This window comes from Myxocyprinus asiaticus, chromosome 4 (assembly GCF_019703515.2).
Source record: "Myxocyprinus asiaticus isolate MX2 ecotype Aquarium Trade chromosome 4, UBuf_Myxa_2, whole genome shotgun sequence".
Lineage (NCBI taxonomy): Eukaryota > Metazoa > Chordata > Actinopteri > Cypriniformes > Catostomidae > Myxocyprinus > Myxocyprinus asiaticus.
This window is the reverse complement of record NC_059347.1, coordinates 27,430,204-27,445,812: the sequence shown is the minus strand read 5'-3', so window position 1 is coordinate 27,445,812 and position 15,609 is coordinate 27,430,204. Positions and strand designations below refer to the sequence as shown.

Here is a 15,609-nt window from a genome sequence, read left to right as displayed (position 1 = left end):
CAGTTTCAGATTTTTAATTAGCAATAGCAGTAAATTGGAATCATAATAGTGGAAAGAGAGCTTGATGAATCAGATAATTCTCTGGTACTGTGGTCTGCACTACACTATTAAATGTGAACCCTAATCTGTGAGAACTAGAGAGTTGTTTATCACAAAAAATTTGCTTATCATTCATGCGTTAAATGCTAAATGGCCTTGGCCATAACTGCTGGGCTGTAGTTTATAAAATGCCAAATCATTGTTCACATCACTCAAATCTGTATAATAGGGTATTACTGAAGAATTCCCATCCAGTAATTGGTAGATTTGAAACCTGGTTATTCCTGGTTATTATACGTCATCATTCTTCTCTATATCTTCAGGCTCAGTGGTGCCTCACCTTTCCTGGGTGAAAATAAGCAGGAGACACTTGCCAATGTGTCGGCTGTGGACTATGAGTTCGATGAGGAATACTTCAGCAACACTAGTGCTCTGGCTAAAGACTTCATTGCAAGGCTTCTGATCAAAGATCCAAAGTAAGAGCCACTGAAATAGTTTGTGAAGCGATTTCAGAAATCACTGGCATTTCTGTTTGTTTGTTTGTTTGTTTGTTTTTTTACTTTTTGTTGACTTTTTGCCACTTTTATTAATAGGACAGTTCAGAGGTAACCGGAAATTAAAGGGAGAAGAGTGGGAATGGGATTCGCTGGATTCGAACTTTGGCTGCGTACTCATAAGCACCCCCACGCTACATATCCGAGGGTGTTTACTACTCATATGAGTAGTGTAAAGTGAGATAAAAAATTGGCAGCCCGACTGAGATTATGAATGCCAATAATACTTCAGAATTGTTTTTATTATAAAAATTAATATTAATTCCTGATTAGTTATGGTCAAACTGAATCTGTCTGTCTAGAACATTCTCCACAAATCAAATTACCCTTAACTGATTAAGGAAGAAGATTGTGTCAACAAACAGGAACAAGTGCTTTGCAGTGGATAATAGTTATTCCTGTTTTGGTTCTATATTGGTCTACTAAATTGTGTCACTAGTTCTTATGTACACCATGCATTGACCTCACAATTCTTTTTCTTTTTAAATGTGAACTAAAACTAGTTCCATGGAAGTCATTTACTCCTTTCGGTACTTCAACAAAATTTGTTTTTCACAGCATAAATTCTGTTTAAGTCAGAACATTGTAAAAGATGCTGAAATGCAACATTCCTTCGAGCACAATCTCTCCATTCCTTCTGTGTCCTGCAACAAACCCTGTGATAAGCATCCTTTGATTTGTATATTGAATGCATTATCGCTTTCCATTCTTCCAAAGGTTGTCGAATGTGCTTATTTGTAGCAACTTATTGTTTGATTGAAATGTTGAAAAAAAAAATCAAGCTGACGAGACATGATCAAACTTCCTGGCTATTGTTTATTACCCATTCTAAATTATGTATAACAAAAATGAAATGTTATATTTCTTCTTTTTCACAGAAAAAGAATGACAATCCTGGACAGTCTTCAACACCCCTGGATCAAGGTTTGTCAATCAACCACAGCATATATAAAGCCATTATTCACCAGCATTTATTGCCTTATGATTAGGATGTTTAATTTTTATTTATTTATGTATTTATTTATTTATTTTTAAGCCAAAGGACACGCAACAGGCACTGAGCCGTAAGGAGTCTGCTGTGAACATGGAGAAATTTAAGAAGTTTGCTGCCCGAAGGAAGTGGAAGGTGATTTATTTATTCATTTATTTATTTGTGCTCTTTCTGTTTTTAATACTATACTCAATATTTAGACAGCAAACATCATGTTTCATTATGTTAATTTTCACTATTTGAATTATGAGCAGTGCTAATACTCAAAAGTGTTTTCTGACGATCAGCATTTTGTGCCACGCCAAGAATAAGTCATGCTATCACAACACACTATTAAAAGCTTACAAAACAAACCCTCGCAGCCATGGAAAAATAAAGAACCATACACACGGTTACAATGCCCTCAAGTGCAGAATTAGGTCAATTTAGTGAAAACAAATAGTTAACATGTCATTTGAAAAATTATTTCATCTACTTGACAAGATTTGCTGTGTTTGAAGCTTCAAACAACAATGCCTTTTGTAAGCTCTACAGAAGGTGTTACAAATAGCCTCTTTCACGAAGATAGTTTGTTTTATGTCTCTTCCTCAGCAATCGGTGCGTCTCATCTCTCTGTGTAACCGGCTCTCCCGCTCCTTCCTGTCTAGGAGCAACATAAGTGTGGCACGCAGTGATGACACACTGGTAAGAGCTTACAATTCACCATTCAGGAAACTTGCTAATATTATATTCCTGTAAAGAGACATGTTGAATGTTTTTTCATAACTTGAATGGAATGTCAAGGGAAATCATCTGGAAATCAACTGTTAAACCAGAAACCAAACACAAAAGGATTACTAAATTAAATGTGAGAAAATTTATTTGATAATAAAAAATAAATAAAATTTATTGAATCCACATCTGTCCCTTTTCATCTTAATACCATGTCTCAGTGTTTCCTGCACTGCTATTCAGCAGGGGCACTCCGTCAAAAAAAAAAAAAATGCTTTGTGTGCAACCAGAACTGCTCAGCTGCAGGGTGAAGAGAAACACTTAAACAGCTATTACATCTCTCATCTCTGTTGAGCTAAATCTGACCTATACAGGTATTTTCTTTGCCATGTGACTCAGTCAGTTTTATTAAATATGTAATATATATAATAACAATATAGTAATATTAATACTATAATATTACTAATATACATGAGAGGAAAATATTATTATTATCAATATATCTTAATATACATATTATATAAGCAAGGTTCTCTTTCATTTGTTAACATTTTTAATGCATTTTTTTCAACATTAAACGGACATTTTTTATGTAACTGGTGAGTATTAACTTGTATTCTAAAAGTGATAGTTCACTCAAAAATGAAAATTCTGTTATCACATACTAACCTGTATGACTTTCTTTCTTCCATGGAACTCAAAAGGAGATGTTAGGGAGAATTTTAGTTTCAGTCACTATTCACTTTCATTGTATGGAAATTAAGATGCAGTGACAGTGAATGGTGACTGAAGCATACTGCTTAACATCTCCTTTTGTATTCTGTGGAAGAGGCGAATTCATACAGATTGAGGGTGAATAATGACAGAAATGTTATTTTTGGGTGAACTGCCCTTTAACTATCTGTTAAAGTATTAATTAAAGGTATCTGCCAAGAACAACAACATAAGCACATGATTGCATCACGTCTTGCTGAGAAACAAGTGACTGATAAGAAGGGCCATAAAGTGTAATAGTAAAACTATAGGTAAGAATTGAGAAAAGTAGCCCCCTGAGAGATTTAGGTGAGACTGTTGTAAAATTTCAGATGTTTTAGTGTTACAGTATTTCCTGCTCCTCGCTCGTTCCGTGCTCCTGGATTAGAGAAAACCTGCTCCGTGTTTGCGCCATGGCAAAATTAGCGCCTAACTACCTCTCCACTGTGAAGTTATTTCAGTGTGCTTTTAAATTTCACAACCTTCCATGCAGAAGATGTATTAAATGAAAAATAAATACACAATACTGGAAGAAAAGCTACAGAGTGCTTTATTGGAACACTAACATTAGCCCAAAATGAAAAAAACAAAACAATGTATAGCTTACTTTTGAAATGTGTCGGCAACATTCTCTGGGTTTGATCAATTAAGTAAATTACTAGACGGAGAAAAAAAATTTTAAATTAAAAAGATAAATTACCAAACGAACATTTTTTATCAGAACAAATACAAAACATTAAACTAAATAATAAATAAATAAATAATAAGAATAAAAAAACATCATTAAGTCTATGTATTATTGCCTATTATTTTCTATTATTGCACTTCTTTTAATTAACCTTGCCTTATAATTCTGTGAATGAAAAAATTACATTCTCAGAATGTTCTACACTTTTTTTAATCAAAACTAGATAAGACTATCAAAACTATATGTCTAATGCGGTGTTCATTTTTAGAAATACTAGCTTTTTAATTTTTTAAAGATTTTAAATTTACCTCTCTCTGTTCGCGTTTGCTGAGCTTCTTCATCTGCAAATGTATAATGCATAAATTAGCCTACGGCACTACAATAAATGTAGATGGCAATTGATCAAAGTCAAACTATGCAATATTAACATATTGATTAGTTCAGTTGGTGTTTTAGGTCGTTAAAAGTTCAACTCTATTTAATGCGGGACATAATAGCCTACAGTTAAGATTGCGATGCATTCGATTAGAATGATGATATGATTATTCAAAATATTTAGTAGGAGAGAGAGAGATATAGGCCTATATATGTGTTACTGACCTTTAGATTTTCTCTCCACATGTGAACGGATTATCATCGTGTTTTCTGAACACGTCTTTTAGGATTTCACAACAAACCTTTGATTGTGGCAATCACCTCCCCACTCATGTTGTCCTTCGCTGTCCTGTCATTAATTTTCAATATATGCCAGTTGATGAATAAAGAGATGAGACACAAGCATATGGTTAAGTCAGGCTTTACCGCAAGCTTAACTCAATAATAGGGAGTGTGAACACAGAAAGCCACATTCTTTCTGGTTATATCAGAAATTCCATCTTTCCTTCATGCCAATAGTGTTTAACGCTGCTTAACACGTGGTGAATTACTGCATTAAGGGCCGTTAACAGGTGTTGTGCTCATGATGGAGCATTAGTGGAGTGCTCTTGGAGCGAGAGAAAGCAATGACACGCTCCTCGCTCCAGGCAAAATAATGCTGCTCCACTCCTCGCTCCGCTTCCACTCCCACTCCACTCTGCTCACTCTGGTCCACACTGACTGCAAAACTGCTGTGCAACATGACACGATTGCAGCCAATCAGAATATATTTGATGTTTAATGTACAGTTATGAGGAGTGGGATTTGGGAGCAATGAGGTTTCTCATTGGGAGTGGCTACCCAGCACAACACCGCAGATATAGAAGCCAATTGATTGGCAAAATGTCATGCTTGATGTTTTTGCTTCTCACTATTGTGGCTGGTTAGGACATTACATTTGTTTTTAATTTTTCTTTGGTTTAACACAGTAAGATGCACGACTGCTGTTTGCTGTGAATGTTAATATAGTAACTTGCCATGAAGTCAGATGACTTATCCAAACTAATACCATCACACATTCATTGACATGCTCATACAGTCATGTGGTGTTTTGCATGATCTTTCTTTATACCATCCATTTATTGCTTTGTGATGTGTGCTAAGCCTGAAGAGCTAAAAGTCTGTATAAATTATCTAAAGTTTACAGCTGACTTTCTCGCTCTCTCTTCTGTATAATTTGGGTAACACTTTACAGTAAGGTTCAATTTGTTAACATTAGTTAACAACATTAGTTAACATTAACTAACAATGAACAATACTTACTAAGCATTTATTAATCTTAGTTAATGTTAATTAAAACATACTGTATACTGATAATTTTTTTTAATAAAAAGTTGTATTAGTTAACATTAGTTAATGCACAAAGAACTAACATGAACTAACATTGAACAGTTGTATTTTTATTAACTAACATTAACTAAGATTAATAAATGCTGTAGAAAATATATTGTTAATTGTTTGTTCATGATACCAAATGCATTAACTAATATTAATGAATGAAACCTTATTGTAAAGTGTTACCATCATTTGTAATAAATCTGTTATATTGCCATTCAATTTTTAACCCCCAATATCTATTATTAATATTATATGTATTACTTTTGTATTACAACCTTAAAATATGCACTCACTGAACACTTTTTAGGAACACTATGGTCCTAATAAAGTGCCCATCGTGGTCTTCTGCTGTTGTAGCCCATCCGCCTCAAGATTCGACATGTTGTCCATTCTGAGATGCTATTCTGCTCACTACAATTGTACAGAGTGGTTATCTGAGTTTCTGTAGCCTTTCTGTCAGATCAAACCAGTCTGGCCATTCTCCGTTGACCTCTCTCATCAACAAGGTGTTTCCGTCCACAGAACTGCCGCTCACTGGATGTTTTTATTTTTTATTTTTTTGGCACCGTTCTGAGTGAACTCTAGAGACTGTTGTGTGTGAAAATCCCAGGAGATCAGCAGTTACAGAAATACTCAAACCAGCCCGTCTGGCACCAACAATCATGCCATGGTTGAAATCACTGAGATCACATTTTTTCCCCATTTTGATGGTTAATGTGAACATTAACTGAAGCTCCTGACCCGTATCGCCATGATTTTATGTATTTCACTGCTGCCACACGATTGGCTGATTAGATGATCACATGAATAAGTAGGTGTACAGATGTGCCTAATAAAGTGCTCTGTGAGTGTATAAAACCATAAAAGGTTGCTTTTAAGAGACAAGTATCTGCTTTCTATGAATAAAGTAATCATTCAGTACCATGGTATACATCAGAGTACCATGATATTACTATTAAATTCTATCACTATACCAAGTTACCACCCCAATATGTTATTTCTGAGGAATAGAAATATAACTGGTAAGGAGAGAGATGGAAAGATAAATATTTTGTCTTTGACTCATCATTTAAATTTACAAACAAGCACAGAAATCTAAAGATCACATAAAATCATAAAGGAGTATCGCAATCTATGAGTTACTGCCTAACATCGTTTTCTTCAGAAGCCTTTGGCTAATGTGTGTTAGAGCGTGTATTGAATATATTTGGATACACTTGTCCATCTCTCCTTTTTTTCTTTCTTTTTTTTTTAAATACTCCTTCACTAAGTAAAGGAATACAGCTCATCCTGCATGGCTGCACACATAGATCTTCTCTTCCTATTTCCATCCCTCAAAGCCAGTCATGTTCCCCTCTAGCCATGTTTTTGAGTGTTCAGACCAGTGTGTCAGATCTGTCAGATGCTGTTTGGAGGTGATTGGGTCACATGACAGACTAACCCGCGGTGAGCGGTAAAGTGAAGGCGCTGTCTGTGCTCCGCCCCTTGTCTGAATTATTCAATAGGATTACGACTTCACGCTGTGTATTTGTTGATAAGACTCGCTGTAGTACTACTGAGCATAACAGGATTTGTTCAAACTGTGACTGTCAAAAGAGGCTTGCTGTTGTTTTTCCTCTCCAAGCTTGTCGTCTAATATCCTTAATACTGTCTTGTGGGTTAAGTTGTGTCACCCAAGCCAATTGCTGATAATTGTCAGATTTTTTTATTATTATTATTTCAAATGATTTTATTCATCATATTAACTGTTTATTTTCATTAAAAGTTTTATTTTTATTTTATTTTTAAATGCTTCATTATTTCTTCACATTAAGCTGGGATAGGGGAAAGCAATCCATTTATAGATTGACATCCAAAATAATGTAATCACTTTAGTTGCTCTGCGTTTGAAACATTGCTCTGTTTGTTGAAGTGAACTCCTAGCTCAAGCATTGGGGTGAGTTTGGGGTGGGACTACCTGTCATAAAACTTTGCATCAAATGTAAGATGGCCTCAAACCTTTCAAACTGAAATATGTAAAATGTGCACTTGTAGAATGTTTTAGTTTACAACGTTTTGTTTTTCAAAAGGATGAGGAAGACTCATTTGTGATGAAGGCTATTATCCATGCAATCAACGACGAAAATGTTCCAGGCCTGAAACACCTGCTTGGCTCCCTGACCAGTTATGATATCAACCAACCAAACAAGGTGAGTTAGACAAATTAATAGACAGACAGACTTACAGAGATGTGACAGGCAAGGTAAAGACAGAAAGAGTGACAGCCTTGCTTATAAACTTTGAGTCTTAAGAACTGATAAGTTGTCCTGAATGACATTCCTAGTGACTGGTGACTTGGATGATAAGTAGCCACACTGATCTTGATTGAGCTGATAAGTGTATCAGTGTCACTGTAGGTCCATAACGTCTGAATGTACCAGTTTGCGTTGTCGTTTTCAGCACCTGACACTGATATGTGAAGTGTGTCTAAGAGTCATTGGGCAGTCCACAATGCAAAATTCATTATCATTCTTTTTTTTTTTTTTTTTTTTTTCGTCTTGTCCAAATATCCTTAAAGCAATATAAACTTACTTTAGAAGTAAAATTGCACAAGAATTTAGTGGAACGGTTCACCCAAAAAATAAAATTCTGGCATAATTTACTCACACTCATGTCATTCCAAATCCGTATAACTTTCTTTTTGATGTGGAACACAACAGGAAAATGTTTAATTAATATCCCTGTCCAGCTATTCAATGCCAGTTGATAGTGACTAAATTCAAAGCTTAAATTTCATTTTATATTTAATATATATATATATATATATATATATATATATATATATATATATATATATATATATATATATATATATATATATATTATTATTATTATTATTATTATTATTTATTTATTATTTTAATTTTTTTGGACATAAATCTTAAAAAATGTTGTTAGGTTTATACTTAAAACAAGAAACAACTATTTGTCAGTGGGTTTAGAACTATAAACTTAATTTAAGATACCTTCTCTGACAACAATTCTTAATATCATATATAATGTTGCTTATCAAGTAAATCTATCTTGTTTTAAGGATGTTTCGATATTTCTGCTTGAAAACAAGACAAAAATACTGATCAAGAAAAAGATTTTTTGCTTTGCAGAGTTGCAGCCACAATGAAAGTATTGAATATAATGAAGGCTTGTGTGGTTAATTATCAGTAACGTACTAATCAATTTGGATTTATATTAGGTGTCTCTGTGTGCGTGTGCGTGTGTGCGTGTGTGTGTGCGTGTGTGTGTGCGTGTGTGTGTGTGTGTTGAGAGACAGGAAAAGTGATTGTGCTTGTGTAGAAGGAGTGAACATGGCCAGGGTTGATGGAACTGTAATCTGCTCACTGATGTGCAGAGACAAACGTGCTTTTAATTGCATTGCTCAGAGCTGTCCAGTGCTATCTGTTTGTGTATACACAATGTGAATCATTCCCATGACTCATGCATTTATTCATTCAACAGGATTTATCGCCATCCTGGAGAAATTATTTTAAGTCTTTCTGCCCCCAAGTATTTTTACCAACCGCTGGGATCACTCTTCCCCAATTAAAACTGCTGTGCAAACAATGAGAAATGAATCGAGCTAATTTATATCGGCCTGTTCACACTGACTTGAAATTATAGGCTTAATTAAAACTGCTTTCCAAAGCTACAAGGAGCTATTAATGCCTTTTTATATTGAATGCAATGATTGTGTTTCTTTCTGTTTGTTTGTGTCTGTGTGCATACTTAAGCATGGAACCCCTCCACTCCTGATTGCTGCAGGCTGTGGAAACGTCCAGATCATTGATGTGCTAATGAAAAAAGGGGCGGATATTCAAGTACTTGATAAGGTATAGTATTCCATTCTCTGAAATTATTTATGTAAAACAAATTAAAACATTGTTTTCTCTTCAAAATGTCCTATTGCCAGATATGGAACAGTCTCTCATAGTCTTTCAGTTAATTTTTCATCTGTCAGTTAAATTGCAAATGTAATTATATAATTTAATTATATTACATTTTTCCCATTAAGATGATTGTGTCTTCATGTCACATTCATTTAAAATAATCTATTAGTGGAATCAGAAAGTCTGCATTTTTCTTACAACTGTGGCAGATATTGTTATTGGTTTTAAAAGTGTTTAAGGTAGATTATTTTTTTGTTAGTGTTTTTTTTTATATATATATATCAAATAATAGCTACATTGACCTAACATGGTTAAGAAGAGACATCCATGGTCTTGTGTGGTTATGGTCTTGCTATTTTAAATGCCACTATTAAACTACAGAAGACTATGTTAAATATGCATAAGGGCAAGTGCACAGTAAAATGAAGGATTTTAAAGCCTTAAATTATGGACAAGCTATCAGATTTCCTCATGTGTAAAATCTGTTCTATTCTATTGCTGTCTAATATTACCCAAAAAAAAATTTTAATATTAGGAAAAAGAAGAGATGACTGCAATCATTAAAAGCATGATCAAATGAAAACAATATATGTTAAGGATAGGAAACAAATATTTTTATTAGAAGCAAACTCCCAACTCAGTAAAGTTATCTACTCATGGATACAGTCAGAATATTCAGACAAGCCCTATAGAAAATAAGGTGTTAGTAAGGTTATTTTGACATCCTGTAGGACTGAGAAGCTGAATTCAAAAGGTTTCATATGCTCAGATGATAAATAAATAGCTATTATATCCTATATAAACATAAAATCGAACTAAGTGATTGTTAACTATTAAGTAGTTTTAAGTGTATAATCAGCCAATTTCACTCATGTGAATGACCATGTATATAAGCTACCACTAAAGAGCCTGAAATTCTAACACTAGAACCCTGGAAGACATGCTTAAATAGTAGTTTTAAATGTAAATGGGGACATGATAATCATTAGAGATAATATGCAAATCAGCTGTAAATCCACAACTATGTAACCTTTAGTAAAACACAGTTCTCTTCCTCAGACTGGAGTCAACGCTATCTACTACGCCGCCCGACATGGCCATGTGGGGACCTTGAGATTCCTGCATGAAAAGAAGTGCCCTCTGGACATCCAAGATAAGGTGCCTCCATCTCTCTCTCTCTCTCACACATACACACACACACACAAACACACAATAATCACAACCCCAGGGAAAGGACAGATTTGATTCTTCAAAGGCTTTCCCTGTCTGAAACCTTTTCTCCAGAAACACTTTCCCATCGAGTTCACACGCCTCTCTACTTCCAATTGGTAATTTGCAGTTGCTATGGTTACTCACTGGCCTGAGGTTTGCAGTTGTATGAAATAATTGTTGACTATTTGTTGACTGCCTCACTAGTCAGTGAAGTGTGCTCAGTCAAGTGAAATTGCAGGGTAAAGTGTTGTTGAGTTAGTCAGGAGTGCCATACAGAATCACACTTTGAGTGTTCGCAACCTCATTATAGGTGTAAATTGAGTTCTTGAAATGGTCTTCACAGGCTGAACTGCTGCTAGGAGGAGCATGTTACCGATCAAAGGTTATTGTGTTAAGATATAGAGCACCCTGCTGAAGAAAAAAACAGCTTAAACCAGCCTAAGCTGGTTTGCTGGTCTTTTGGGCACTTGTCAGCTGGGAGACCAGCTGGCCGACCAGCTGAACCAGCTTGCCCGAGAAGGATATAGTTGCAGACAGAACTCCAAAATGAGCTCCAAACCGCCAGCAAAGATATAGGGAGCCCCTTACCAAACATTTTGCCTAACCTAACTGCCTGTGGAGGTGTCGCCCCCATTTGGAGTTGCCGCAGTGCCCTTTTGGAGAAACCATGCCCCATTTTGGAGATTTGGAGATCTCTGGCCTGCAGCTATACCTACTTGGCTTGCCCAGGATGGGAGATCAGCTAGACCAGCTGAAGACCAGCTTGGTCTAGCTGCGACACCAGCTTACCAGCTCTTTCTTTTTTCCCTCTTAAATACTTTTTGAATTACATTTTTATTGATTTTGGACCCAAATAACAACACAAATAAAACAACATATGAGTATTTCATGGATACTTACAATAAAGAAAACTGGGTGTGGGTGGCTTTGTATATGATCAGTTACAGATGTAAGGAAATAAAGGCAAAACCTACAAAAATACCAAGAAATAAATAAATGAATCAAATATATAGGATATGAACAAAATAAAAGTATTGTAGACACATGTTCAATGCAAAAGATCTTTCACACAATGTTGCTGTCTTCAGATGATTGGTGACCAATGTTGGCATTTTCCAGTGTACAAGGATATCCTCCTTGAACTGGGCACATTCTGTGTGTACACAAGCATTTCTTTTGCTTTAACCCTTGTTTGGCATCAGGGAAATCATTTAATGAAGTTCGAGACTTTCTCTTACAGTCGTGCTGTACCACAACACCTGTTCAGCAGTTTTGATTGTTTCCCTGGTTTCCCTTCCACAAATTCACATGGACATTGCATTTTTTTCTATCTGTTCAGATCATCAAAGTTTAATCATGTTAATAAAATGCTTGCTCAACATGGAAATATGGGTAGGCATTAGCATGTAATGCATAATGTGAGTAACATTTTACATTCTGTTCTAGTCTGGAGAAACTGCTCTGCATGTGGCAGCTCGCTATGGTAACGTGGATGTTGTCCAGTATCTTTGCAGCATCCATGCCAACCCTGACCTACTAGACCGGGTATGTATCTCACACACACACACTCTCCCACTGATCCACGCCACAGTGACCAGCTTTTGTGTGAGCAGTGTTTTTTTACATTAATGTAAAGGAATAGTTCACCCAAAAAATGAAATTCTCTCATCATTTACTCACCCTCATGCCATTCCATATGTGTATGACTTTCTGTCTTCCACTGAACACAAATGATGATTTTTAGAAGAATATCTCAACTCTGTATGTCCACACAACGCAAGTGGATGGTGATCTGCACTTTAAAGCACAGACAGTCATGGTAAAGGTAATCCATATGACTTCAGGCTAAATGAATGTCTTCTTAAGCAATACGATCACTTTGGGTGAGAAACAGATCGATATTTAAGTCATTTTCACTATAATTGTTTATTTCCGGCTGTTCTCCAATGCGCGTCTGTGAGGGGAATCAGTTCACGCTGCCTCTTGCGTGATGTGAGCACGTTGGCATGTTTGTGCGAGTACTGATGCGGCACAACCGCAAGTGCAAGCTTCATTGGGTTTGCTTTTATTTTAACATGCCAGCACGCTTACGTCACGCGTGAGGCTGCATGAACTGGGTCCTCTTATGAACGCGCATTGGAGAGCGACCGGAAATAAACAATTATGGTCATATGGATTACTTCCTATGACTGTCTGTAATTTTTGGAGCTTTAAAGTGCTGATTACCATCCACTTGCATTGTGTGGACCTACAGAGTTGAGATATTCTTGTAAAAATCTTTGTTTGTGTTCTGCTGAAGTAAGAAAGTCATACACATCTAGGATGGCATGAGGGTGAGTAAATAATTATACTTAAATTTCATTTGCATACATTTTTCATTTTTCATTTTTGGGTGAATTATCCCTTTAATTAGCTGTGTCCGAATTTGCATACTGTCAGAGTATGTACTGCATTTGATGAAGAATGCAGTTATCGGCTGTTAGTAAAGTACATCCTTTAGGTATGCAGGTGAGTAGTATGAATACATTCCCAGATATACTTAAGCAGGGAATGTGGGCTTTGTCTCATGACCTGAATATATGACGCAGTAACAACAATCACAAAAATAATTTCTTTATATAAAAAAAAATAAATAAAAAAAATAAAATAAAAAGCAAAAATCTGGTTTCCAGTGAGGAGGCATTTACAATGGAAGTGGATGGGGGCCAATCCCTTAATTGTAAAATACCTACTGTTTCAAAAGTATAACCACAAGACATAAGCAAAATGCATGTGTGACGAGGAGGAGGGCATGGCCGGGCCGTGATGATGCACGGCCGAAGCTGAATCAGCTGATCAGCGGGAGAGCGAGATAAAGGGGAGCTGGAGGCGCCAGTTTGAGAGAGAGAGAGATGCATGCAGCCGCGTTGCATGTGTGTCTGTGTTTATGTTAGTTTTAGTTGAGTTTCTTATTAAACTTTATGTTTACTGTTCAGCCGGTTCCTGCCTCCTCCTTGCCCATCCTTTATCTGTTACATGATGGAAATAAACTTAAAACAATATAAAACACATAGACGCGCGCACACACACACACACAGCAGCTGCGTGTCTCTCTCTCTCGAAGTGGTGCTTCCGGCTCCCCTTTATCTCGCTCTCCTGCTGATCAGATGATTCAGCGCCGGCCATGCATCATCACGGCCCGGCCATGCCCTCATCCTCTTCACAGCGTGTTAACATGATTTTAGTGTGATAAGTTATGTCCAGTTTTATAACTTTGTTGCCATGTAAAGCTGTAAACCCTTTAACGAAGTTAGAAATTACGATTTAAACAACTTTACAGCTCAAATAATACAGAAGTTGCAACAGATGAATTAATTTAAGTGCTTTTATAAACCTCAATTTTTGCTTTTTTAAAAGAAAAGAAGCAATGTGCCAAAATAATTTTTTGTCTAAATCAACATCATGCCACAAATGCTGTCGATTGAGCTCAACTTGTATTGAACCCGGAATTTTCCATTTAAACATCAACTTTTAAATCAGTACTTCTTGGATTCACAAGTAATGTCCTTTATATTGTAATTTTCAGCTTGCAAGAAACAAATATTTTTTTACCAGAGAAATTGCTTCACCTTAGATTCTTTTGATGTCAGTGAAAAATGTGAACGTAATAAATTGATTTGCAAGTGCTGACATGAGAACAGCACAGCAAATGGCTGAAAACTAATTATGTTCCTTCCTCACTTCATTTGTCCAGCTCAATCAGATCTCAGCAGTAACTTTAATAAGCACACCGTCCCATTCCTTTTAGAAATATTACTCACTGAGGCATCCAGTGATTCATAGACAGTAATGTCTGAGCTGATAGATTTTTTTATATCTGAGAAGACTTGCTATTAAAACCAGGCTGTACCGCAAATTAATGTGAACTTGAAGCACCATTTCAGAGAACTGCAATTGATTATTGTGTGAGTGCATGCTTGCGTGCATGCGTGTTAAGCATTACAGTTAAATAATTAGATCAATAATAAATAGCTTACATAACCAAAGAATTATGTGCTATTAAAGACTTGTTTTAAAGTTGTTGCTTTTGCCATTATAAACGTATTAGTTTACCGTCCCGCTTTTATAATAACCCATTTATTATAAATAGTCTCCTGCTTTATTAAAGAAAACTAATATTTAGGTGCTCCCAGGAGTTTTTGTTCAGAATTTCAAAGACTGTTTTCATTCCTCTACAGGAGCAGGAGACACCTTTGCACTGTGCAGCCTGGCACGGTTACTCCGCTGTGGCCCGAGCTCTGTGCAAGGCTGGCTGTGATGTCAACGCCCGGAACCGTGAGGGTGAGAGCCCATTGCTCACTGCATCTGCCCGCGGTTTCAAGGACATTGTGGAGTGTCTGCTGGAGCACGGGGCAGACATGGACTCCATTGATAAAGTAAATGCTGACACTTAAATTGCTATGTTGGAAAACATTGATCATTTATACAGTATGTGGGGCATTGCAATGGTATGGTCTGTTATTTTTCATAAAGATCAGCAAGTAGATCATTGAGATTGTAAGGTAACCTGCTGTTGGTTACAAACCTTACTGAAGGTTATTTCATCCTGTGAAACATTAAAAGTGAAGTATGTAATTTTTGCACCACTAATAACACCAAATGGAATTGCAAAAAAAAGAAAAAAAAAAGACTTTTCAAACAGGTGCCTGTCAAAATTATTGGTTTTGTGTGTTTGCTTGTATATTTCAGGATGGTCACATTGCTCTACATCTGGCAGTGAGGAGGTGTCAGATTGAAGTGGTAAAGTGTCTGCTTAGCCATCACTGCTATGTGGACCACCAGGATCGCCACGGCAACACACCACTTCACGTCGCCTGCAAGGATGGAAACTTGCCTGTGGTCATGCAAATCTGTGCTGCTAAAGCCAATCTAGATATTCCTAACAAAGTAAGGATGAATAACACCTTTTTAATTTGTATTTATATGGCCCTTAAATGTTTGTTTTGA

The 15,609-nt window shown here is 36.2% G+C and overlaps 1 protein-coding gene across 1 annotated transcript in view; it reads left to right on the top strand.

Moving 5' to 3' along the window:
- The window catches only part of dapk1 (death-associated protein kinase 1), a 111,870-nt gene that overhangs the window by 74,525 nt on the left and 21,736 nt on the right, over nucleotides 1-15,609 (top strand). Inside the window, exons 8-17 of the mRNA XM_051690862.1 lie at nucleotides 363-515; nucleotides 1,472-1,517; nucleotides 1,630-1,719; nucleotides 2,176-2,268; nucleotides 7,558-7,677; nucleotides 9,256-9,354; nucleotides 10,471-10,569; nucleotides 12,070-12,168; nucleotides 14,841-15,038; nucleotides 15,352-15,549. Of these exons, the coding sequence (XP_051546822.1) occupies nucleotides 363-515; nucleotides 1,472-1,517; nucleotides 1,630-1,719; nucleotides 2,176-2,268; nucleotides 7,558-7,677; nucleotides 9,256-9,354; nucleotides 10,471-10,569; nucleotides 12,070-12,168; nucleotides 14,841-15,038; nucleotides 15,352-15,549 (1,195 nt within the window). The remainder of the gene's footprint in view (nucleotides 1-362; nucleotides 516-1,471; nucleotides 1,518-1,629; nucleotides 1,720-2,175; nucleotides 2,269-7,557; nucleotides 7,678-9,255; nucleotides 9,355-10,470; nucleotides 10,570-12,069; nucleotides 12,169-14,840; nucleotides 15,039-15,351; nucleotides 15,550-15,609) is intronic.